The following is a 26,545-nucleotide window of genomic DNA, read 5'->3' as shown; positions in this document are numbered from 1 at the left end:
TAGCTCTCCTTCAGTTGACATTCCCTGTTTTCTATGGAGCCTTCTCCAGCCCTTCTAGCCCTCACTTTTCCCTGAACTCTTAGCACTATGGGACCTCGGTACCTACAACTTAATATTTATCTTTCCCTTTGTGGTGCTGTGGATATTTCTGTGGCCCAAACTGGATTGTAAGTGGGATGGGTTTTATGCTTGTTCTCGTTCCCCTAGTTGTTCTCTGGCAGCTTCTCGTTAAAATACTCAAAAGTTTGTTGCATGTATCTGTTGGTCCCTTAAAGCAGAAGACTTGGGTTCAGGTGCGACTAAACATGGTTTTAAAAGCATAGAGCACTCGTTGTTCTCGTTCCTAATTGGCTACAGTGGGTTCGTAAGTGCGACAGCTAGCATCTCTATTTTTGACTTATGGTTCTTACGGAAATGTCCTCTTTGAGGCAGGTGCTGCCACACTTCAGGGTGTTAAAATGTGGCCTGGGTTATAGAAGTCTCTTGGTAAAGGGCTCCTGCCCTGCACAAGCTGCTTGGAGGCACTTTCTTCCGCCTCCTTCATTCCGTCTCTTACCTCGTTGACGTCAGTCCAGACCTGGTGTGACCCCGGGAGGAGGGCAACAGCTTGGCTGTTGAGGGCTGCATGCTCCTGTCCCCTCCACCGTCATCTCAGTCTGTCCCCTCCTGGCTCATTGTGCTCTGGCCACTCTGGGCCTTCCCCCTTTCTTTGCCTATTTAACTCTACTCCGTCCTGAGTGGGACACACTAATTATGGTCTCCTCAGGGAGGGCTTCTCTGACTTCCAGCCCCACATCCAAATCAAGCATCCCAAGTCTGGAACTTTTTTTTTTTTTTTTCATTTAAGTTTACTTATTTTATTTGTTTTTTAGTTACAGGTGGACACAATATCTTTATTTTGTTTTCATGTGGTGCTGAGGATCGAACCCAGTGCCTCACACATGGTAGGTGAGCGTTCTACCTCGGAGCCATAACCCCAGCTCTAATTTAAATTTATTTTTAACTTATACTTAAACATAAAATTATACATGTTTGTAGGGTGCCATGTTATGGTTCTGTACATGTACACAATGTGTAATATTTAAATCAGGTTAAACATCTATTTCCACAAACTTCTTTCTTCCCTTCTTCTTCCACCCGTTCCTTCTGCTGGGGATTGAACCCAAGTCCTTCTGCCTATAAGTATGTGCTTTACCACTGAGCTACACCCCAGCACCTATCATTTCTTTATGGCAAAAGTGTCCAACTCTCTTCTTATACCTGTTTGAAATGTACAATACATTATTATTATCTGTAGTCACCGTGTTGTGCTGTTGCACACCAGAACTTCTTGCTTCTGTCTAATTGTAGCTTAGTATCATGGATCAGCTTCTCTCTGTCCCTTCCTTCTCCCCATCTCTGGTAACCACCAATCTACTCTCACCTTCTATGAGGTCAGCTTTTTTCAATTCCTCATATGATGAGGTCAGGTGGTACTTGTCTTTCTGTGGCTGACTTCTTTCACTTAATATGATGATAAATAGTTCCATCCATGTCATTGCAAAGGGCAGGATTTCTTTTTCGTGTGTTCTTTTTATTGTTAGTTATTGTCATTAATCTCTTACTGTGACTGATTTATAAATTAAGCTTTATTATATGCATGTACGTATGAGAAAAAAAACAGTATTAGACAGGGTTTGGTACCGTCTGTGCTATTTGTGGTTTCAGGCATCCTGGGGTTTGAGAACATGTCCCTGATTGATATGGGGAAAGCACTGTGTACTTCCAGAAACTGAGAGGGCCAAAGAGGCAGAGGGAAGGGTTTGGTCTTAAATAGCCCCACCTAGTAAAAGTGGGGAGTCAAAGAGATGCTGACCAGTTGATGGTGCAGTATGTAAAGGCATATTATTATGCATTATGTTTGTTCATGTATTATGTACATTATTTTGTGTTACCAAGGTAATTAGTACTATAACAACAATATCATATGACTATATTGGGGGCACAGAAGCCTGAAGTGGAGAAGGTGGGTGGGAGGCAGTGGCTCACAGGGAGAAGATCCCTGCTGAGGGGAGCCATGAATTTCAGGGATTCCGCTTTATCTCCTGAACCTGAGGTGCTAGAACCTTCTTCTGACCAGATATCTGGGTCCAGAAGACTTATCAATAGGCAACTGTAGTCACTCAGAATCTTTCTGGAATGAATGAGTGAAGCAGAGTTTGTGTGCTCCATTTTGAACTACCAGTGCATGTAGCTCAGTCTTTGGCTTCTCCTCCGAAGGCTTCCAGGTACAGGTTTCAGAGGTTCAGTCTACACGTGGCCGACTCCACAGCTCTGGGCTCGAGTGAGGCAGAACATCACCGAGGAAGGGCGCAGTAGAGGGAAGCTGCTCAGGACGTGGCAACAGGGAAGCAGAGGCCAAGTCTATAATTTTGAATCACTGATTTTTACTTGTCCTCATCACTTTTTGCCTGTCACTTTTAATGGTTTATAATTATATATCCTTTTGTGTGACAATTTGTTTAAAGTGTGCGTCCTTTCCTAGAGCATAGGATTCTGGGACTGAAGTGTGTTTTGTTTGGTCTTTTAACCGCACGTCTCTAGCTCAGTGCCTGGCACACAATGGAGGTTCAAAATATTAGTTTGAAAAATGGAATGAAAGCAGATGTAGGGTTTGGGGTAGATGATAAGGGGGCGGCAGGCAGAGAACTGGGTCAGAGAGGAGCTGGCAGAGGAGCCCACCCAGGCTCCTGGCTGCATTCAGTGCATTCAGACTCGAGACTTGGAAGACACAGCTTGGCAGAGGTGGCCAAATGGTGACGTGGCAAGTGTCTGGACTGGCTTGGAGAGCCCTCCAGGCAGCTCTGCCTTCTAACAACAGAAAGCATGATGGAATGTTCACAGTGTGCCAGATACTGAGTTAGTGCTAGAAAGCATTTTCATGTTTGATTTTTTAACCACTCCATGAAGTAGATATCACTCTCTTCTGTTACACTGGGGAAAATAAAACCGTGAGAACTTGAACAACCTCATAAAGGTCAAACAGCTAATGAGCAGCAGAGTTGGTGGAATCTGATTTCTGACTTTGCTCTGACCTCCATGATTGGCCACCTTCACAAGGTGTCTCCCGTTTTCTCCTCTACCACTGTCACGTGGCTTAAGTCAGAATACCATGCCTCAAAGTCTGCACAGCCTCCTCTTAAGCCGCATCTCTCCTTTCAGTCCATCAGTAGCTTACCAGACTAAAGGCTTAACCTCCTCCTTGTATCCCTACGACCTGACTCATGGTGATTTTTTAGCAGTTTATCCTGCTACCAAAACCCAGAGCTGCTTGGCTTTGCATTTCAAACCCCGTCCAGTCTCAGGCTTGCTCACAGACCTCATCCGCCTCTGTTTAGTCCCCAATGCTGAACGGACCAAACCAGCTCTGAAACCTGCCTGGAGCAGTTCTGCTTGCTGCCTGATACCATGTGGAATCTCCGGGAAGTCTGGGCTTCTATTCTGCTGCCTGCTGAGCACCTTGTGTACATTCCTGTAGATTACTTTTTATTTTCTGTTCAGATTTGAAAGTTCTCAGAAGTTCATTTTATTTTCCTGCAGCATTTGATTTAGTAGGATGAACATAGTAGATATTCAATAACTTTTTGTTAAATGAGCTGACAAACCATGCTTTTGGTTGTCTGTCTCACTTAGGATTTGCTACACATTAATATTCCATCATAATAGAGATTTTACAATTCAGAAATGAAGTTCTTGCTTAAATTTCCAAATGGGAGCTTCAAGTGTTTTCATAGTCAAATACAAAAATATTGGTACATTCACTGCCACTTGTGTAGGATGGGGAGTCAGGCCATAACAAATACTTTGAGTTATACCAAATGCTATCTTCTTTTGCTTTTAGTCTGTGATATGCAACTCAGAGAATGATGCACATTGCAGAAATTGTTAAATAACAGTATCTATCTTGTTTTCAAAATATTGAATACTCTCAGGAATAAAATAAACATAATTGTGACACACTATTTTTTTATTTATTTGGGGAATGTACTAGGCACTGACCTCAGGGCTTCTTGACCACTGAGCCACATCCCCAGCCCTATTTTGTATTTTATTTAGAGATAGGGTTTCACTGAGTTGCTTAGCACATCGCTTTTGCTGAGGTTACCTTTGAACTCATGATCCTTCTGCCTCAGCCTTCTGAGCTGCCTGGATTACAGGCAGGAGCCATGGCACCCAGTTTGTGATACACTATTTAAAATCTAAGAACTGAAATTTGCATACAGTTCACCCCAGGCCACTCTTCCCTTCCTCAGATTTCCTTTCTAATTATATTTTGCTTAGGCTAACATTAAAATTACTTCACAATCCCTGAGAGTGGTATATTTATGTGTCAAGGGGGACACACATTTCATAACTATAAAACTATCTGCAAAAAGCAAAGAGCTCATTTTCCTTCCAGACGATCTTTAAGAATCAAAATACCCAACTGATTTTAATTAAAAAAAAAAAAAAAGATTAACAAGGTTATACAATTTCTTAAAGGGTCATATAAATTTTAGTTTACTTTCTGTGTTTGTTTTGGTATTTTGGTTTTTCTTCTCTTTGTGTTCTACAATAAAAAGAATCATCTTCAGAAAATTTATCTGCTGTGTCATTACACTGTGTTACAAATGGGAATGTTAGCTAAAGCAACTTGCAAAGAATACAGTGGTAACAACAGTGTCATCTAGACATAGGTGTGTGTTTGCAAATGGTGTCTTCCAAGGACTGAGTCCTAGAACTGACTCCTGTGTTAATGTATGAGCTTGAGAATGTAATAATAACCTTCCTATTTTTTCTAAGAAAAGAACCAATATAAAAGCATAAATCTTTAGTGTCTCATTGAGGCATTGGGAGAAGAGTGAGTACTATATATTATTACCAAACACAAATGGGGAAAAAAATCAGGACTATTATGAATCAATACTTTAATAGTGGAAGTTACATATGTTATGGCTTTGATTGGCCTTCGTTTGAGACAACTGAATGGGTTAAACCAGGTTTCCTATAAAGAAAAATGTCTGAAATTTATTTTTTAGTGATCAGTCACAGTTTTTTGTGATGTTAGTCATGTTGTTTAATCAGCTTTATTATTTAGAAAGTGACTTTGGCTCCTTTAAAAATTTAACAAAGTTTTTGTTTGCTGGTGTTTTTAAAAATATATTTTAATTTCTGATCAGCAGAGTAATTGTATTTATGAGATTCAGCATGACATTTCAGTATATCTACACAATGTGCTCAGAGCAGGGTAACTGGCATATCTATCATCTCAGACACTTATCATTTCTTTGTGTTGAGACCCTCCAGAATCCTCTTTCCTAGCTATTTTGAGATAGCTGTCATCCATGCTTATGCTACTATGCTATAGAAAATTAAGGTATTCTTTCTATCCACCTGTACTCATTAACCCTCCTCTCTCCATCCCCCTACTGAACCCTGCCCAGCCTCTGGTTCCACAGTATTCTGTTTTATTCTCTACTTCTATAAGATCCACTTTTTAGCTTCCATATATAATTGAGAACATGCAGTTTTTGTCTTTCGGTGCCTTACTTAACATGTCTTCCAGTTCCATTCAGGTACATGCAAATGACAGTATCTCCTTCTTTTCATGGCTCAATAATATTTCATTGTGTATATATACTGTGTTATTTTTATGGCTCTTAGGTTGATTTTGTATCTTGGCTATTGAGAATAGTACTACAGTAAACATGCAAATGCAGATGTCTCTTTGATTACTGATTACCTTTCCTTTGGAGATGTATATACACTTAGTGGTGAGATTGCTAGATCATATGATTGATAGATTCCTAGTTTTTTTTTTTTTTTTTCCCTCCATGCTGGAAGTTGAACCCTGGGTCTCATTAGGCAAGTGCTTTACCACTGAGCTATATATCCGATCCCTATTTCTAGTTTTTGAGAAGCCTTTATACTACTTTTCATAACAGCTGTACTAATTTCATTCCCACCAACAGATTATGAAAGTTTCCCTTTCTCTTCATGTGCACCAGCACTTTTTGATAATGGCCTTTCTCGTTATGGTTTTGATTTCCATTTTCCTGATGATTAGGCACATCAAGCATTTTTTTTTCATATACTTATTGGTCACTTACATCTCTTCAGGTCATATCCATTTTTTAATTGGATTTTTTTACTGTTGAGTTCCTTACATATTCTGAATATTAATCCCTTGAATAGTTTGCATATATTTTCTCTCATCTGTAGGTTGTCTCTTCACTTTCTTGTTTCCTTTGCTGTGCAGAAGCTTTTTAATCTGATATAAGCAAATTTGCCAATTTTTGCTTCTATCTTCTTTTTCTAGACCAATGTCCTAAAGTGTTTCTTCTGTTTTCTTCTAGTAGTTTCATTAGTTTGGGGGTCTTTTTAAAGTCTTTGATACATTTTGAGTTAATTTTTGTATATGGTAAGAGATAGGGGTTCAGCTCCCTTTGAAAAGATTGCAGATAAAAATAAACTTCACATAGCCAGCTGAGGGGGCGAATGCCCATTAATTCCAGCTACTTGGGAGGCTGAGGTGGGAGGATCATGAGGCCAGCCTGGGCAGCTTAGCAAGACCCTGAATCAGACGAAAAAAATATATATACAAAACAACAAAACCTTCACAAATTTATTTTTTATTTATTTGTGAAATGGGTATTAAATAGTGCAATGAGGTGTAATGTTTTTTTCCTATGTATGAGCTCTGTGAGTGATTTGAATAGCTGAGATTCCACTTCTTAGGAATATTTTGAGAACAAGTTATTAATAAAGAGGACTAGAGCTCTTAAGAAAAAGCTGATTCTCAGATTAGGGCAGGAAAAGTACAAATAAGCCAGTACTGTCTTCACACCACAATGGGGGCATGTTGAAAGGACATAGGTGCTGTTTTGAAGGAGCTCTGTGTCAGTCAGCTTTCCATCACTGGGAGAAAAATACCTAAGATAATTAACTGAAAGGAGAAAAGGTTTATTGTGTCTGTAGTTTTGTTATGGAAAATTATGGCCCTGGAAAGAGACAAGCAGCCCTTGGAGATGTAGGAGAGCAAGGATTATTCTGCACTGGTGCAGGCTCAGCGGAGTCCTTTCAGAAAGCTGAGCACAGCCCTTTGTTCTTGATATCTTTTATACAGTACAGATTTCTGGGTTTTAGGACTTTGCTACGCAGGTAATCTTGATGTCTCCCCCTTTCTCCAGGCAGCTCTGGCTCCTGCCGTGGCTGCTGAGCAAGCATGATTACAGAAGCAGAAACTAGCAGGTTGCAGCTATTAACAGAGATGAGAAGGAGCATCTTGGGGAGGAGTTGCTGCTTCAGTTTTAGAGATTTGAGTCTATGGTTGGTTGGTTATGTTGCTTTGGGGCCTGTGGTGAAGCAGAATGTCATGATGGGGAGCCCGTGGCAGGACAGAGCTGCTCACCTCCTGGCAGCTAGAAAGCAAAGAGAGAGGAAGGATTCAGGGTCCCCATATTCCTCGAAAGGCATGTCCCCACGACCTTCCACTAGGCCCCATCTCCCAATAGTGCCACGGGCCAGGAACCAAGCCCTCAACACATAACCTTTTGGGGGCATTCAAGATCCAAACTGTAACAAGCTCCCAAGAGCAAAATCTGGCGTGATTTGAGCAACAAAATAAATGAGAGTAATGAGTAGCAAATCCATGGAATAAAACATCTATGAGTCTGTGCTTACATAAATAATTGAATAAATGGAGAAGGAGCAGCTGTTAGTGCTTATGTAGAATTCTAATTATTAAATACAGAAGGAATTACGGAAATAGAAACACCATTTTAATGATGGTGGCCACCACCATTATAATAATGATTGCAGGCAGGATCCACCTGTGCTTGCTAAAGTTACTGGGTGAAAGCATGATGGGATATTTTTATAGTTTCAAATATCTCTTACAAAGAGAAAAACGAACTTTATAATGGAGAAACCTAGATACCAGGTCAAGCATTACATAACCTGTAATGGGGTATATCGACTGCACCTCCTGATACAATGCACTGGTGGAAAAGGGTGTTACAACATGAGTTCTGTGGTGTTTTTTCCTTCTGTTTTTTTTTTTTTTTTTTTTAAGAGAGAGGTGAGAGAAAGAGAGAGAGAATTTTTAATATTTATTTTTTAGTTTTTGGCAGACACAACATCTTTGTATGTGATGCTGAGGATCGAACCCGGGCCGCACGCATGCCAGGCGAGCACTCTACCGCTTGAGCCACATCCCCAGCCCTATTGTTTGTTTTTTACTTTGAAAAATTTATAGATTCATGTACAATTTTGTGAAAAGCAGTGTTTCCTTGTCCCCTTTACCCAATTTCCCCCATTGGCAAGTAAGTTACAAAACAGTAGTGCAGTGTGACAGCCGGGTATTAGCATCAAAACAGTCGATATAAAGAACTTTTCCATCACCAAAAGAGCCCTCCTGCTGCTCTAAGGGGGAGCCACACCCCCTTTTTATTTTTTAATTGGATTGTTCATCTCATTATTGCAAGAATTTTTTTCTATATTCAGTTTCTTCCCACAGTCTATGAATATACTGAGTTAATTTGTTAAAAGTTTTAAAATTGTGGTAAGTGTGTATATTTGCCATCTTGACCATTTTTCAGTGTACACAGTTCAGAGGTACCTCGTCACAGCTGTCCATCTCCACAGCTCTTTGTCTTGCAAACTGAAAACACCCATTAAAAAACTCCCCGTGCTTCTTATGCCCCAGCCCTGGAAAACAGCATTGACCGTCTGACTTTATGAATTTGACGACTCTGGGAACCTCAGAAAGTGGAGTCATACAGTATTTGTTTGCTGTGGCTTATTTCACTTAGCATAATTTTCCTCAGGATTCATCCATGTTGTGTCATGTGTTAGAATTTCCTTCAATTTAAAGGTAGAGTATTATTCTGTTTTATATATGTGTGTATATCCTGTTTGCCTGTTGGATGTACTTGGGTTGCATTCACCCTTTGGACATTGTAAATACTACTGCGATGAGCAAGTACCTCTTTGAGACCCTGCTTTAATTTCTTTTGAATATATGCCCAGAGGTGGAATTTCTGGAGCATAAACAGTCTATAGATTTTTTTACTCTCCTTTTATTTTCTTGAAGGCTGGACTCTGATTATCTTTACTGTTTAGATGTTTAAGTTTTAAAAGTTCTCATTCATCTATTCTTTAAATAACATAATAAACTCTTAATTAAGAATGCTGTTTAGGGGCTGGGGATGTGGCTCAAGCCGTAGCGCGCTCGCCTGGCATGTGTGCGGCCCGGGTTCGATCCTCAGCACCACATACAAAGATGTTGTGTCCGCCGAGAATTAAAAAATAAATATTAAAAATTCTCTCTCTCTCTCTCTCCCCCTCTCTCACTCTCTCTTTAAAAAAAAAAAAAAAAAAAAAAAAAAAAAAAAAAAAAAAGAATGCTGTTTAGAGTATGGTTATTGAATTTCCTGACTAAATGTCCAGAAACTCTTTTGTTTTGGTCCTTACTATTGAACTGTGTGAGTTCATTTTACTCTTATCAAGTACAGTAGGATGGACAGAATTGAATCCCCGATAACTTGTAACACTTCACTTGCAACAATAATAGTTGTGAACATGTGGTGTACCACAGGGTGTACCACAGGGGCAGAAGTTTTGAGGGGAGTGGAACAAAATATTAACCCCTCTACACTGTAGAAAACTGAACCCTTGATGTGAGGTGGTGGTGGTTTTTGTGTGTGTGTGTGTGGTGGGTCAGTGCTGGGGATGGAACCCAGGGCCCCACTCATGCTAGGCAAGTGCTCTACCACTGAACTATGTCCCCAGTCCTATTTTGTTTTTATCCTTCAGTGTGCACATAAGCAAATCAAACATATGATTAGCTTATACAGAAAATGTGGTTACCAGACTTTATTTCCCACATGGTCTCTATTGTTCTTTACTTCTCTTTCTTCTTCTTTGCATCTGTACCCCAGGTCATGGCTGTCACCCTAGCTGAATAAGCATATTTAACAGATGTCTGCAGTGCAGGGCACACCTCCCTGTCCCAGTTGCATTTCTCTTTCCTTTACTACCTGTCGTGGTCAGTTCAGACGCTGTAATGAAGTGCTGTAGATTAGGTGACTTTATCAACACTTTTCCTCACAGCCTGGAAGCTGGGAAGTCCAAGATCAAGAGTCTGGCAGGTTCAGTGTCCAGTGAGGCCCAGGTCCTGGCTTGCAGATCCTGAATCTGCATCTGGAGGGGAAAGGGGGGAGGGGGCTCTGGTCTCTTCTTGTTATAAGGGCCTTTGATTCGTCCTGCGGGCTTTACTCTCTGGCCCTCATCTAAACCCGCTGACCTCTCAAGGCCCCACCTCCACTCCCATCACACTGGGAATAGGGAATGTCAGCATTTGAAATTGGGGGGCAGGGGCACAATATTCAGCCCATAGCACTATACCTCATAACAGAAAAAAAGAGCTTTGGGGGAGAGGGGACTGAGAAAGAAGAAAAACCGAGAGGAGAAAGACCAAAGAAAGTATGAAGAAAAAGGGAAAGGAAAAGGAGAAGGGCGCGGGGGTGGGGGTGGGGGGGGAACTCGGCCAGAACAGCAGAGGGAGGTTGGGAAGGCCCAAGGCCAGGCCTCATGGCCTCCATCTCTGGACTAAATGTGGCCTTGTTCCCTCAGGGTCTGAGGAGGGTTATGAAAGGCAGGAATGCTCTGCCAGCGTCCTCTAGGGCTGTGACGAGATAGCTAAGCCAGAAGTCACTTAGGTGGAATGAACTTAATCAGCTTTCTGGGGCAAGCATCTGTCCACCGAGCCAGCCACAGCCTCAAAGCCCCAGAACCTCTGGCCCAGAGTCGAGGAAACCAAACCTGCATTCCAGTCAATCCCAGTCACGTGGTTCACCACTCTGCAGGCGGAGAGGGTGGTCCCTCGCCTCTTCTCTCTTCCTTCCTGTCCCCATACACACCTCTGATCCTGAGCTGGAGAATCTGCAAGAAGGCCCGAAGGCCCGCCTCCTTCCTCTCCGCAGTATCCAGAGGCAGGGGTCCTTCTGTGCCAGCTGTTAGAGCTGACCTTTCACTCTGCCTGGCAAACAGTAACGCCTTCTTTTACAGATACAGAGAAATGGAGATACCTGGTGTATTTTAAACAGAGCTCCCAGGCAGGTGTGACGGGTTCTTCTAACTTATATTTTTATCAGACCATAGAGTTTGAGTGACATTTGTCCACGTTTTGAAGCTGACCTTGGGAGCCCAAAGGTGTAATGATTTTAAACATGCCTTTTCCATGCTTAAAGATGAAGATATTTTTAGAGTAAGTTAGTTACAAAGAAATTGGGGCATCTAGGGTACTTTTTTTATATACAGGAGTCAAGAAACAAAAAATATAAGCCAGCTGGGTTGATTTTAATAGATTACCTGTGGCATGGATACCACCACGTTTCTGATCTGAAGTTGCCGTTCTTCTATGGCTTAATTAATGTTAGGAAAAAACCTAGCCTGGGGCACGCCTGTAATACCAGCTATAGGCTGAGGCCAGCCTTAGCAAAAGCAAGGGGCTAAGCAACTCAGTGAGACCCTGTCTCTAAATAAAATACAAAATAGGGCCGGGGATGTGGCTCAGTGGTTGAGTGCCCCTGAGTTCAATCCCCAGAACCAAAAACAAAACAAAGGAAAAGGAGACCATTTTCATTTCAAAAGGCCATTCCATGCAAAGATTTTCAGTCTGACCAAAAACTCAAACAAGGCCACGTGACACACATAATGAGTGGTTTGCCTATTAAAAAGATGCTTATGAGGATACCATGAGTGATTCTTGTCTGGGAGGGAGGTGACCAATCATAGGGGGTATTGGACAGGGTCTGGCCACATGTGGTATTCTTGCTTGGGAAGGATCCACTGTTGGCATCTACTGAGTGGGTAGAGGCCAGGGATGCTGCTGAACACCGTATAGTGCAAGGATAGAACCTGCAACAAAGAATTATCTGGTCCAGAATGCCAGTAGTACCTAGGTTAAAAAAGCTGTGTCACAAATATGTGCAGAAATGTTTGAAGCCAGCCTCAGTAGCTGGGGCTCTGAGCAACTTAATGTCAGAGTCTCAAAGGGCTAGAAATGAGGCTCAGTGGCTAAGAATCCTTGAGTTCAATCCCTGGTATGAAAACAAAACAAAACAACCCAAATACGTGCAGGATATATGACATGGATGGACTGATAACCCTTCATCTAAATTGGGAAAGACCCAAGATGATGCCCAAGGTTGTGGTTGCTGTCTTTGGATTTGGGATGGGGTTATCCACTGATGACTTTTAATGATTTCAAGATAAAAAGCTAAGACTCATAGACTGGGTATTTTTCATCTCTATCTCCTTAGCACTTGGCACATGGGAGACTTTGTTAAATGTGGAATAAAGAGACTGAGAAAAGGGACTTATTGGGCCAGTCCCTTTAGGTCCCACATCCATGTTAACTGTGAGAAGTGTTGGTCGAGGGCTGGCAGCAGAGGGGAAATTCAGGAAGTGAGTTGCTTGGCTTCTGGAAACACCCTCCAGGTGGCCCCCTCCTGTGCCTGTACTTCTGCTTGGCTTAGGCTGCAAGTGCCAGTGACATTGGTGTCAGGGAGAGCACCTTGTTAGGCCGCTGATGCACTTTGTCTCTAGAGAGATCATTAGTCCTTACCCATCATGGAGGTCAGAACAGTCCAGTAGGCCATTACTTATTAAGTATGTGTGTGTTTTGCGTCAAACATGGAAAACCAGGGGTTGAGGTTATAGCTCAGTGTTATAGCATGTGCTCCCCATGTGCAGGGCTCTGGGTTCATTCACTCACACCACCAACAAAACCAAACCAAACCAACAAACCAGCGTGGAAGCCTAGGGAGTGAACGTCCCATAATTCTTTTTCCTTTGTGCAGTACAGGGGATTGAACCTAGGGGCACTCTACCACTCTACTGCACATGCAGGCCTTTTTATTTTGAGACAGGGCCTCACTAAGTTGCTGAGGCTGGACTTGAACTTGTGACACGTGTGCGCGCGCACACACACTCTCTCACTCACACACACACACACACACACACACACACACACACATCAGCCTCCAGAGTTGCTGGGATCACAGGTGTACACCACCATGCCTGACACCATGCTCTATTTTGATTACAGCAGTGTTCAGTGATTTCATTACCAGTTCATTTCTAGATGTTCCATATTTTTAAGAATGTTCTTGTGTCCTCAGAAAGAAACCACTATCACTATGTTAATACAGTTTGTGCCATGCTCTTAGATTTCAACCCTTTCCTTTGTGTCCCACAGGCAAATACGTATACCAGCCCATGACCCCTGTGGAACAGCTGCCAAGCACTGAGATTCCTGCCAGGCCTCGGGAACCCACAAACACCATTCAGATCTCAGTCTCGCTCACCGAACACTTTTTGAAATTCGCATCTGTCTTCCAGCCTCCCCTTCCCCCGGACTCTCCCAGGTACTGTATGATTTCAGACCTCTTCATCGACAACTATCAGGTTAAATGCATCAACGGGAAGATGTGCTACGTGCAGAAGCAGCCGGCGCCACATTCCCACAAGATGAGCCCCGAGGAGGTCTCTGCACACGATGCCTTAATTTCAAAAGAGAGCAATACGCCAAAAATAGATCACTGCTCTTCTCCCTCAAGTTCTGAGGACTCTGGGATCAATGCGATTGGGGCTCACTATGTGGAGTCATGTGATGAGGACACAGAAGAAGGAGCAGAACTGAGTTCAGAGGAAGATTACAGTCCAGAGAGCAGCTGGGAGCCGGATGAGTGCACCCTGCTCTCCCCCTCGCAGTCTGACCTGGAAGTGATCGAAACAATAGAGACCACCGTGTGAGTCCAGGCGCCCTCGGACCCACACTGAGCTTTTGTACTTTGGTCTGATGGACCCTTTTCCAATGCTGTTGATATTTTCTACCCCTCTCCACCAACCATAGCAATTCAGTGGTCTGCTGATTAGTGTAACTCTTAAATTAGTCTTTTAACCAAGACGTTCTTTTTATTACAAACGGTTTTCTTTTGTATCTCGACTTACTTTCTATGTAGCATCTGGTGTCATGGATTGTGACCCAGCCTTAATCTCACTGGGAACTGTGGAAGCAGTGAAACGATGACCACAGAGTATCATGGATCAAGCAGAGGAGCTCCCTAGAGTGATGGCGACAGTATTTTTCTAATAGCCAGTCCTTTGCAGAAAGACTCTTGGCGTCCTGTGGCATGCTCAAGGCACCCCTGTCCTGCTAGTCCCACGGGCAAGCAGCTCCCTGGGGGGACAGAGTACCCACTGGTTGATGCCGTTCCTCCCCTTTACCCTGCTCCCCACCATCTGTACTGGGTCTGGACCAGAGCCGCCTCCGCTTGGAGACAGCTTGGCCCCGGTAATGGGCAGCGTTTGCACAACCCATCACCACTGGGGCTCAGCTAGACCTTCATGTGAGAAGAGATGACCTCATCAGTTTCATGGTCACTCCAGCTTTAGCTGAGCACTTAACGTGCTGCGGGGGCTGTGGGGATACAGAATGAAGACGACCTGATTTCTCCCTTGAAGGGCCCACATCCCAGTAGGGGACTCGATACCAGTAGCTAGCAGTATCCAGAGTGCTCTGGGAATGCAGGGGAAGGAGAGGTGGACGTGGCTTGGGGACGGTGCTACAGCATTTGAGCTGGCCGCGTGGGTTCTCCAGCATCTCCCTGCTTTCTTTAATCGTTCTTCAAAACTAAGGAAAACACTTAGGAAGTTATTTAGGTATTGTATTTAGGAGGCAGCCACATCTGACATCTTAAGGAAAAAGAAACCAATAGTTTTAGTTAGCATGGAAATGCTAAAAGACAGAAGTCCTTTAGGGATTAGGAATGAATCTAATAGGTTTGATTAATTCTGCTTCATTTGGTTGTATGAAGCATTAGAATGGCTTAGGTGAGAAATGAATTAGAATTCAGTATGATGCATGGATTTTTTTATGCAAATGCAAAAGCAGTTGAAATAATTCACTGCTGAGTCAGGAGAAAATATTTTGTGTAATATTCATTTACTACACTAATATTTATAGTCTATTGTATATGTTCTCTTCTTTCACACACAAAATAGTGAATAATTCTTAGCTCTCTTCAGAATTCTATTCCTAATCTCCATTTTATACCAACTATTCTCATGAGTTGGTTATCTGCCATTTCTCCAAATTTTCGGTGAGGCACAGTTAAGAATCCAGGAACTTTTAAGTATTGCCTAATGAGATGAGAACCATCAGTGCTGCAGAGAGAGAAATGACTCTTCCATCTCCGCTCTCTGGGAGTGTGCTCCTGTGGCACTGTCCTGTGCTCTGTCCACATCTCTCCTGTGTCTTGTTAAGGGTTTTAGGAAAGAAGAAGCCGTATTCTTCCCCCAATCCTCCACTTGGTATCCTTTACAAACTACTTGAGAAAGAATCTGCTTTCCTAGTTGTATGTGTAGTTCAAGTGATTTACTAGATTTTTGTTAGGTTCAGGTGCCCCAAACAGCCGTAGGGTCGAAGGCAGAGCATGCATCTTCCTTGGAAACCAGCATTAGTTAAAACTTTGCGTGTTGGACGAGGATGCAGCATGAGGTTTCCACTTATTGAAATGTGGAACTCAAAATGAGAACCTGAGAAGGTAGTACTGCAGCTTACTCCACGAGCTGCCAGGGTGGGTGTGGGCCTGAGGGGCTTTCCCTGCTCTGTCCTGGCTGCCCTGTGACCTGGGGACATCTGATGAGCCCTGCTTGAGCTTCTTGGTGCCTCCCTTGAGGGAGTGGCCAGCTGAAGGCAGGTATGAGGGCAGTGCCTGCAAGGGGCTCACCAGCTGTTGTGTACTCAGGGTTGTAATGGCACCCCAGGGCCCTGGCTAGGTGTGCCCCTGGGTGAGCACCTTGACTTTCCCCCCAAGGGCACAGGCAGGGGGCTGCTTCTCTACCCCGTCCCCTCATTTTCTATTCTGGGCCCACAGCCACAGAGTGAACTCACTGGAGTCAACAACCAGGGCCCCAAAGCCATGGAAATACATGGTCATGCCCACGTTCCCGGAGCTTGGCTGTGTGTCAGGGTTGGGCCCTTTTATCAGTAATATCTATGACTTTTGTTCAGGTTCCTGCTTTTTAAACTCTTTTACTGCCACTTAGATCAGCCACAATTTTAATGGAATTTTTGGATATGATAATGGTTGATAACCACTTTAAACATTTGCACAGTCTCTTTATAATTAAAAACTCACTAGGCTTCTCTTACTGTTTTATAGAATTACAGATGTTCCCCTTGGATTCTAAATATCAGATACTTCTGGATCTCAAAAAAAGTCTTTTTTAAATAAGCACAAACAAGAATTTCTTTGGTCCTAACACTGTTAATACTAATAACCTGGAATATGATTGAACTGCAATTGTTCTTTATTCTTTCATTCTAAAACCGACTGAGGAGGATATAAAAATGTGTAGTTTCAACTTAAAATCTAGGTATTTTCTGTTCTATAGAATATGAAAGAATTTCTCTGTAATCCTGATAGTATATTGCTAATTTGCATAAGCATATTTATAGGCACTTTAGAAAATACTTAGACTGCAATATGTAGTATAGGCATTAAGCACAGTCATGTTAAAATAGACTTTTGATTAATACTTGTACAAAAAGAGAGAGATGAGGGCTTCATCATTTGGGCCTCTCAGAGCAGGGCTGGGTCATGTGGGTGGATAAACTGCTTTCTTGGGGCTTTTTGGAAACCTGGCACCATTCCCGCTTTTAGCAAGTTGGTCTAAAGGCTATTAGGCAGAGGCTTAATTTCACTAAATGGAGAATTTTGCTTTCTTATCTAACCAGGATTTCAGAATTTAAATTTCAAATATGCTTACAACTTTTCTGAGAAACGACAAAGCAATTAAAGTGCTTTTGTGGTTATAACTGTTTGGTACACTGAAAAATAAGGCTTTATTGTCAAATCCAGGTATTTTTTACCTTGTAATTTCTTAAGGTATATATTGAAAATTTGAGGACAACCCTGTAGGAAAAAGAGTTGCTTTTCTGGAAGACTTGCAGTTCAAGGTCATAAAAAAACGATGTAGTTATTTTCTGATTTGATCTAGGATTTGTTTATATCTTGGAAGTGGTAGTTTTATTTCTTAATCTCCACTTCTTCTTGGTCTGTTTGAAACGTCACAGTCCTTCTGGGACTGATCATAACAAACTCTTTTGCAAATTTAATTCTGTTTGGAGAATAGGATGCAACCAGATACTTGAGGAAGCTGTCAAAATACCCAAATGCGTTTGGCAGTGTGGATACCACTGGGCAAGAAAAAAAGCACAAGTTAAAGGAATGTTTATATTGTCCCTTCTTAATTACTCCCACATCCTGTTTGCAAAATTTTATTATCATGTTTTGGATTTTCACAGGAGGAACACAGTTTGCCCATTTTCTTTCCTACCCCCTTGTCTAGAGGAGGTATGAACCTAAAAGGAAGTGGCCCATTGTGCTTTGGCTTTCAGTAGTGGGTGGCCTCCCTGCCATCGAGGGGGATGCAGCCAGAGAGGCCAGGTGAGCCCACTCACTTTTCAGTGCCGCCCACTCCAGGGATGTCAGTTTTCCTTGAATCCAAACAGAAGTACAAGGGCACTTCTCAAAACGAATTCACCATGTAAAAATTGAATCATGATGATGGCAACTGAGCATCGGTTGTGCAGGGGAAGGGCCCCCTTCCTGTCGGCGGGGGCTGTTTCTGGAGGAGGAAGCAGTGCTCTTATCCCCCCCCCCCCCATGGACAAGACAGCCAGCTGCCGCAGGAAACCCTTGGCTGCTGGTGTCTGTGGAGGCTCCGTGTCGTTCACACACGCTGCTTAAGGCTGTTCATACCTGGCGATGTTCACTTACTGTGCTGTTTTTTTTAAACTTGTCTATTTTAAAGTTTTAAGCACAATGTTGACCCTTCTGTAACTTCCTAAAATTACATTGTTTTCCTAAGACAGCTCAACTTTCCTTTTGTGTGTAATACTTTAGGAAAACACTGCCTTGTGAAATAAACATGATTTTTTCTTCTTTTGTACCGGAACAAATCTGCTCTTTGAGTGTGGCATCTCCCATCCACCACCCCCCATTGGAGAGTTCTAATTCAAATGACAACCACAGTGTGAGCTGGAAACAAAAACCCACAGTTTCAAAATGTGAGACATTTATATTGAGTGTTTACTGCAATTTATGCCCAATTAATATCCCATTTAAACTTTACAGAACTTCATGAAGTGCAGGTAGATATTGTTATCTACACTAGGTGCTTGTGGTCATTACTCCCAACTCCCAGAAGTCTTTGTAATAAGGACTTTTTTTTTTTTTAGCTATGTTAGGTTTTACCCAATAAAACTTGGTATTCTCCATAAATAGCATTTATTTCACACACAGTTACAGGCTTTGTATTCAGTTAACTCGGGTCCTGTAAGATAGTTCTCATGTAGGGGTGCAGTGAGGGTGGCTGCTGCCTGCAAGGCCCTGGATACAGGGCACCCCCAAGTCTAGGAGCTCAGTTGTTTTTATTTGACACACTAGAGAACAGCGTTAGGGCTGCTTTCTATTGAATAGCCTTCCTAGAGACTCATATAAATCATCAATAATAAGTGTCTGTCAGTATTAGTAATCATAGCTCAATAGCTACCTTAATGCTTTCTGTGCATAATCACAGCACCCTGGAGGGCAGATTTGGGCACCCATTTCACAGATGAGGTAGAAAGCTCATGTCATTCACAGTGGCACCACTTGTCAATCTGGGGAGCCTGGATTTGAACCCAGGTCAGCTCAGGAGTCATGCCTCTTGGCTCGTTGCCTGCATTACTCCATTGCGGGTCCTATCCCAGAAAATGGCTTCCCACAGCCTGGTGGCTCTCCTTATCCAGCACAGCTATTCCCCAGGAAGGAGAAAGGCTGACATTCTTCCCTCCTCTTTCCTCACCCCCCCTTTTTTGTTTTCATGCAGACCTCCCCAACACAGAAGCACATGAGCGTGTACACACACCCACACACACGCACGCACACTTCTGTATATATTTCAAGGCTCAAATTAGGCCATTGTGTCTTCCATGTCAATCATATCCTGACCAGCACTCTAGGCTTGTCCTTTTTGCCTTCATGAAAGATAACTTGTTTTTTAAAGTGACTCCTGCAGGCGGCTAATTTCATTTACTGCATGTGCATTTTACTAATTTAGCTCTACATAATTGTACTGCCAAGTTCTGGAAGGCATCTTATTGTAGCCTTTTACAAATGCTGACTGTGCACACTTCTGTTCTGCACTAAACTTGAAGTTAGCATCTTGTCCTCGTTACAGTTCAACCAATGGGAGTTGGTAATGCCTTTAACCCTGGTGTTCCACCCAGTGTTGCGGAATGAAGCAGGTAAGGCAGGACCTCAGGACTCAGCCCTGCTGCAGTAGAGCTCAAGAAGGGGTAATTAAAGGTCAGGCATAATGCTTCTGGAGACAGATGTGGGTTTACAAGTGAAAAAAAAGTAAGAGCAAAGGCTATTAATGACATTTTTCTTATTGGCTTTTTGATTTCTGCTTATTAGCAGAAATAATGGTATTAGTTTGAAGATGACAAGTTCCGGGACAGCTAACACAGGTGGAGCCCAGTTTTGCTGGCTCCGTGGGTGGAAGTGGGGAGTTCAGACAGTGGCCGTACCTACTGTGCACCTGCTGAAGAGGCTTTGGGGACCTGGGGAGCATGTGAGCCAGAACTAACTGGCTTCCCCTAAAGAGTGACCCCATCCCAGGTGCCACAACCATGGCTGGAACATTCATGGGCCAGGTGGGTCTTCCTGTCTGTCAGTTCCCAGCTTGAGCCTCTCCCTGTGAAACTGGAGATGGCAGGTCAGAAAGCCTGCGCTCAGGGGAACATCTTAGCCCTGACTGCCACCTCGCCTAGCACCTGACCCAGAACCCCAGATGATTGTCTAGGCAGAGATCTGGAGCTCCCCCTCAAGATGATGACGAAACACACAGCCCCGTGAATCAATGGAGCAGCTCAGCACGCGAAAAGGGACCTACAGTTCAGGAAGGGTTTCCCCAGATGGCAGTGTCTGTGCCTTATCTAGCAACTGTGGTGATGGGCAGGGATGATTGGCAGTTTATAGCTGAAGCAGCCAAGTTAAAGTTGGATCCACGATGGTCCCATGGCAGGTAAGTAACAAAGTCAGAACCCCAAGCCCAGCTGATTTCAGTCTAGCCTGTGGACCTCTCCTGTGGTCAGGCCCCTGAATCAGACCCATCCTGCCCTGGCCTTCCCTCACTGGCTCTCTCCCACCCTTAGCTGCAGCCAAGGCCTCACAGCATGCCCACCCAGATGGAGGCCAGCCCTGGCCTGGAGGCAAGTGCAGGAGCCTCTCTCAAGCTGTCTGCTGCTCTCTTAGTGACCTGAGTGGTCATCAGGTGGCTCTGACTTTGTGCCAGTATGGCTTGATCTCTATCTGAGTCTTTGTCTTCTGGGTCCCAGGATTTAAGAACTCATCTTGGTTATTGGGCTTGGAGATTGGCACTATAGGAGTCAGCTGCTCCCGTCTCCTCCTGCCCCACTGAGGCCCGTGATACCAGCTCCTTCCCTCAGTGATGACTCTCCTCAGCATCACCCCCATCCCCTTGGGCTCACCTCCTGAGCCAGGCTGCTGCAGGCTGTGTCTCGTCACCCCGGTGGGCATCTCTGTCTGCCACAAGCAGCTCTGTGCAGCAAACAAAGAGCTGAGTTTCTACCCTCGTGTTTACAAGCTGCCCATGTAAACTGATGCCCAAACCCACAGAGCAAATGTAGGCAGCGCCCTTCGTCTGCAGAAGGACCTGGAAAAGTCATCCCGGTCTATCAGCAGGGCTACTCCAGGAGGCCTACAGCTCAGAAATCCTTGAAAAGGGCCAGAAGGGGCCCCATGGTGTCTGGAGAGCAGTGTCACTGAGGCCTGGGTGTGATCTACCCGGGGATACATCTGTTAGACCTGGGAATCTGGAATAACAAGGTGACTCCAGCAATGATTTAGATGCTGCATGGGTTTCCCAAGGAACCTGTGGGGCCCTGGGTGAACGTGGCCAGCAATGGGAATCTCTGGACAAGTCACTGAGAGGTCAGCACATGATCAGTGCACCCAGATAGAACTTACTGAGGTCCCTTCAGATTACTAGGGACCCCAAAGCGGTCCGTTCTATCCCATGAGAATTCAGTCTCTCCCCATAACCAACATATCCAGAACCATAGAGAGGCCATGAATTCCTAGAGCTGTCCCGGTTCCCGTTTCCTGTATCTGGGCCCATGGTGTCTGCCTCAGACGAGCTACTCACAGAGGGACTAGTGGGGGCACGAAGAGATCAGTAATGGCAAACGTGACAGTGGGCACTGGTTGGATGGAAGTCACATCTCAGGTGGAGGAGAAAGTGGGTTATGGGATGTTGAAGGGTGACGGGCAGCTCATTCTTTGAAAGAGAAGAGGAAAGACTGGGTTCCAGAATTTGAGATCCCAAAGTTTTTGCTGGAGGTTGAGGTGTGGTCTCCCAAGACTGTTTGGACCAAATCCTGACCTTTGAGATGGGTATAATGCAGAGTTCTGAGGGAACAGGTGTCAGCAATGGGGGTGCCACTGTTGGCTTCTTAGTTGTGTAGAAGTGGCTCAGTGTGAAGCCAAGACCACCCCCTTCCCCTGCCCTGGTCAGGCCGGCCCAGACCCACCCAGCAGCCTAACAGCAGATCCTGCCAGGTTCTGAAGCCACCTCTGTGCTGGCTGAGGTAGGGTAGCAGGCAAATATGGGGTCTTATACTTAAAGCCAAGCTCAGGAAAGAACTTGGAGGGAGGTGGGGTGTGAACCATCGCCCGTCGTGCCCGTCCTCTGAAGTGGTAGACACTCATTCATGCGGGCATTCAAAAAGGCATTAAACATGTCTCCCCCTTCCCCTACAAAACCACTCCCAAGTTTATACCTAAAAGAAATTTATGTATGTGTTCACAGAAGACAGGAACAAAAATGGCAATAGGCCATCACTGGATGTAACCCAAATGCCCATTAACAAAAGAACGGATGGACTGTGGTCTGTCACTGCTCAGCAATGAGAACACACAACATGGGACACCTCAAACAATGTTGAAGGAAAGAAGACATTTCTAAAAAAGCATATGGAGTATAATTCCATTGGCATGAAGCGCAAAACTATGCTGTTAGGATTCAGGACACAGAGGGTATCTGGAGTACTGGTCATTTCTAGGTGATTGATCTGATGCTGGTCATACAAGTGTGTTCACAGTGAGTCCAGTCACACCATGGCTTGTGAACATCTCTAATTCAAGAAAGTTTACTCGAAAAAGACACTAACTTTGAAGAAAAGATAGTGATACCTGTTTCCAGCAGACCCCGACATGTACTTGTCACCCAGTGAACAACTTCACTGTGCCTGGGAGGACACGGGGTGCACCAAACAAAATCCACCTCAGTGGTGGGCAGGGTCAGGTGTGGGGTGTCCCCTGGAGCATGTGGACAAGGTGAGAACCCCATGGCCATTTTCCTCAGGACCCAAGGATAGCTCCATAGAGGGTGAGTGTGTGGAGGAAGCTCGGGGCAGAAGGATGGCCCTGGATGCCCTGGGGAGGAGGGGCCACTGGGATGTAGAATGTGGGGAGCACATCTGAGCTGGGGCTGCCGCAGAGCTCAGGGGTGCTCAAACTCCCCGAGGCCTGTGGAGTCCCCCCGGCCTGCCTGGAAGAGTCCCCGGGGGGGCCTTCGCTGCTCTCTGGGCCCAGGCATCTGATTCTGCAGCTGCATCTCTGGGAAACGGTCCTGAGCAGGCAGAGCCGAGTGGAAATACACTGCTTCCAAAAGGATCCCAACGCTCTGAATTATTCATTCACTGGAGCATTCATCATTGATGAGGCCCCAGCCGGCTTTTCCTTTCCACAAACTCCTTCCCCCACCCTTCCCACAGCAGGCTGTTTTGGTCACATGTGACCTTTGTGTGTGTCGCTGGGACCTTTGCTGTGGGTGGAGATTTTCTAAGGGTCCAGCAGCCTTCCTTGGCTCACACAAATTAGGGGCAGACTAGGGCTGGACCTGGAAGCCACGCTCCTGACTGGAAGCCCAGGGCTGTCCCCAGTGGTCCACTCTGCCTCTTCTGAAGAGCAGACAACAGGAGGAAGGGGCAGATGCAGGGCTCCGGGATCCTGCAGGCACCCTGCTGATGGGCTCTGCTAAGCTTGCTGTCCTTTCTCCAGTCATGTCCACAGGGACATCGACCTCCTCCTAGAAACCTTTACTGTCCCTGAATCTTGCTGTCTAGCTGGGCTTCCAGGTGCTGGCCAAGGTGAGCAGGGCCTGGCTGCACTCTGGGAGCCTGCCCTGGGTACACAGCTCTGGCTCGAGGACCGACCTATCCCCAGTGGCTGACAAGCCCCAGCTGGACCCAGAATGCTTCCTGTCCCTCCACAACCTGGACCCCTGGCTTGATTGTCCCCCACCCCACTGTTCCCCCCTGCCATGTGGTGCTTGTAGCTGGGTGGTGGAGGCTGGCACCACTAAGCCCTGAGCATTGTCAGATTCTGCAATTCACCGACTCCAATATTTTAAGCTGCTGCTCAATTTCTGCAAGGATATGCTGTGATTTCTGTGGAATGGTGACTAACAGAACTTACCAGAAAAAAGGTGGTTGGGTCAGAATTAAAAGACAAGGTTCTGCATAGGCTGGGGCCCTTTCTCTGCTCCCCTGCTGCACTTTGACCTCCCCCTCCTTAAAAGGGGAGACCTCATCTGACCTGCTTCTCCCCACTGCAGGTGATGACGCCTGGCATGTGGCCAGCACTCAGGAAACAACTAATAACAGGCACTGGCTGACCACGGGCCAGAATCCAGAATCCAAACACAATTTCTTTTTTTTTTTTTTTTTGGTACCAGGGATTGAACCCAGGGGTGCTTAACCACTGAGCCACATCCCTGGCCCTTTTTTAATGTTTTATTTAGAGACAGGGTCTTACCGAGTTGCTTAGGGCCTTGCTAAGTTGCTGCAGCTGGCTTTGAACTTGTGCTCCTCCTGCCTCAGCCTCTGAGTTGCTGGGATTACAAGCATGCACCACCTTGCCTGGCTCCATGCAGTTTCTGATTCTTACTGGAGCCCACATGGGGCAGTGCTATCCCAACATCTTCACCTTTTTAAAATTTCAAACACAGAGGAGATGTGCCAGTCATTTGCTCAAGCCAATCGCCCTCCCCTTCCCTTACTGTGGATGTGTCTACACTTGCATGAGGACAAAGGTCAGCATCTTTCAGGATGTCACAGTGCTCATGGGGCTGGGAAACTAGCTGCCTGAAAGAATTTGCGCAAGACACCCCTGGAGCTGGGGAAAGCCCTCCAGGGATCAAGGTGTCTTCTCATGGCAGGATCAGCCCATTCCTCACTTGCTGGCCCTTCCCAGGGCCTTGGATGTCCCCCAAATGCAGCACAGATTACTAATAAGAGCCCATAAAATGTGCTCTGGCAGGCTTTTCTCCCCTGCTCTCCAGCATTGTCCCAAGAATAGCTGATTCTTTTGTTTCCTGTCCCTTTCAGAGGGATCCTGCTCTACTCCACTTCCCCCTAATAGCCTATTCCCTGTTAGTTGAGGCGCTACTGCAGGAGGAGACACCTCCTAGCCAGGCTTTCACTCTTCATCCCCAGGTGCATTTGGAGTCTTGTACCCCGAGCTCCAAGTATGCCTCAGTTGGGAGGGAACCCACTGAGGAAGATGGGAAGCAGTTGCCTGAGGTTAGCGGGGTAGAGTGGCCAACATGCCGTGCAAAGGTGCTCGAGGCCTGGTGGCTGCTATCTGGGCGTCTAGGCCAAGCCAGGTTTTGCCTGGATTTACCCACAGGTGGGATGGGGGTGGGGCAGGCCTGAGGACAGTAGTGACTCCTAACCCTGGTGCTCCAGGCCCTGCGTGGACATCCACCCAGCAGTAGGGGTGGGGCTGAACCTGGTGCAGGCTAGGTCATGGCTAGAATGGAAGCCTGGGCCAGCTGCAGTGTCTAAGACACCACCCTGCCCACCATCCTGCCAGATGCCCTTGGACTGACATCTCTGACAAAACCTTGAATCCAGGGCTCTGCTTACCCTCACTGGCTCAGTCCCTGGTTAACATTAGGCAACTTACACCAGAGCATGGAGGAAAGGAAACTTGGATGTATACCTCACACCATGCCATTCGATAAATTCCACAAAAATAAACGTGAACACATGCCTATTCACAGATGTTGTCTCAGGCCATTTTGTGCAGCTATAACAGAACATCAGAGAGCAGAGTAATTTGTAAAAGATAGAAATTTGATTTCTTACAGTTCTGGTGTTTGGGGAGTCCAAGATCAAGGTGCTAGAAGATTCAGTCCTCTGGTGAGGACTGCTCTCAGCTTCCAAGATGGTGCCTGTTCCATGAGCTCAGGGGGAGACTCCCCAAGTCCTCCCTCCCCGCAGAAAGGGGGAAGGATGATACAGTCAATTGCTGCACGAATCCTCTTTTATAAAGATCTTAATCCCATAGGAAGGGAGGAGCCCTCCTGGTGTAATCACTTTTTAAAAGCCCCACCTCTTAAAACCACAGCCATTAAGTCTCAACACCTGAATCTTTTTCTTAACCTATTAAATAAAGCTTTATTGCAGACAAGCCACAATTCATTGACGACATGCTGTAAGAAAGGGATTGAGATTAACCAGAAAGTTACCTAATAGTATTAATCATGTGTTACATTTTTGTCCAGAACATGTAAGAGAATGTTTAAAGAAAAAGCAACATAACCACCCTTCAAACCAGATCCCGCTGAGAAGAGAAATAAATGAGGTTAAAGTATGCAAAACTCCTCACACAGATGTGGGTGAGGCACTTGTAGGGTTCCAGAGAGCTTTTCAACTGGGAAAAACAAGTGAGAAATGCACAGTCCAAGGCAGGGAATGTTAATATCTTGCCTTTACATGAGACTTTTCAGTTTATTTTTTAATTTGTTGTTTTTAGATATACATAATAGTAGGGTGTACTTTGACATGTTATACATACATGGGGGTGCAACCCATTACTATTTTGATCCCATTCTTACAGTGAAACATGATGTAGAGTTACACTGATTGAATATTCATGTATGAACATAGGAAAATTATGTCCGATTCACTCTTCTAACTTTTCTATTCCCAACCCCCACTCCCTTCCCTTCATTTCCTTTGTCTAATCCAATGAACTTTTACACTTTCCCTCTCTTCCTTTCCTTGTAATGGTTTAGCATCCACATATCAGAGAACATTTGACCTTTGTTTTTCACTTAGCATGATATTCTCCAGTTCCATCCATTTACCAGCAAATGCCATAATTTCATTCTTCTTTATGGTGGAGTAATATTCCATTATATATATATATATATATATATAAGTATATATATCACATTTTCTTTATCAATTCCTCAGCTGAAGGGCACCTAGGTTAGTTCCAAAGCTTGGCTATTGTGAATAGAGCTGCTATAAATGTTGATGTGGTTGTGTCCCTGTTGTATACTGATTGATTTTAAGTCCTTTGGGTATAAG

General features: G+C 44.7%; 1 protein-coding gene across 1 annotated transcript in view; it reads left to right on the top strand.

Moving 5' to 3' along the window:
* Positions 1-17,979, top strand: part of C10H3orf70 (chromosome 10 C3orf70 homolog) — an 89,488-nt gene extending 71,509 nt beyond the window's left edge. Inside the window, exon 2 of the mRNA XM_076867671.2 lies at positions 13,283-17,979. Within this exon, the coding sequence (XP_076723786.1) occupies positions 13,283-13,839 (557 nt within the window). The 3' untranslated portion in view covers positions 13,840-17,979. The remainder of the gene's footprint in view (positions 1-13,282) is intronic.
* Positions 17,980-26,545: the final 8,566 nt, after the last annotated feature.

Source organism: Callospermophilus lateralis, chromosome 10, assembly GCF_048772815.1.
Source record: "Callospermophilus lateralis isolate mCalLat2 chromosome 10, mCalLat2.hap1, whole genome shotgun sequence".
In the NCBI taxonomy this organism is placed as follows: Eukaryota; Metazoa; Chordata; class Mammalia; order Rodentia; family Sciuridae; genus Callospermophilus; species Callospermophilus lateralis.
The sequence above is the reverse complement of the archived record's forward strand: the minus strand, read 5'-3'. Positions and strand labels throughout refer to the sequence as shown.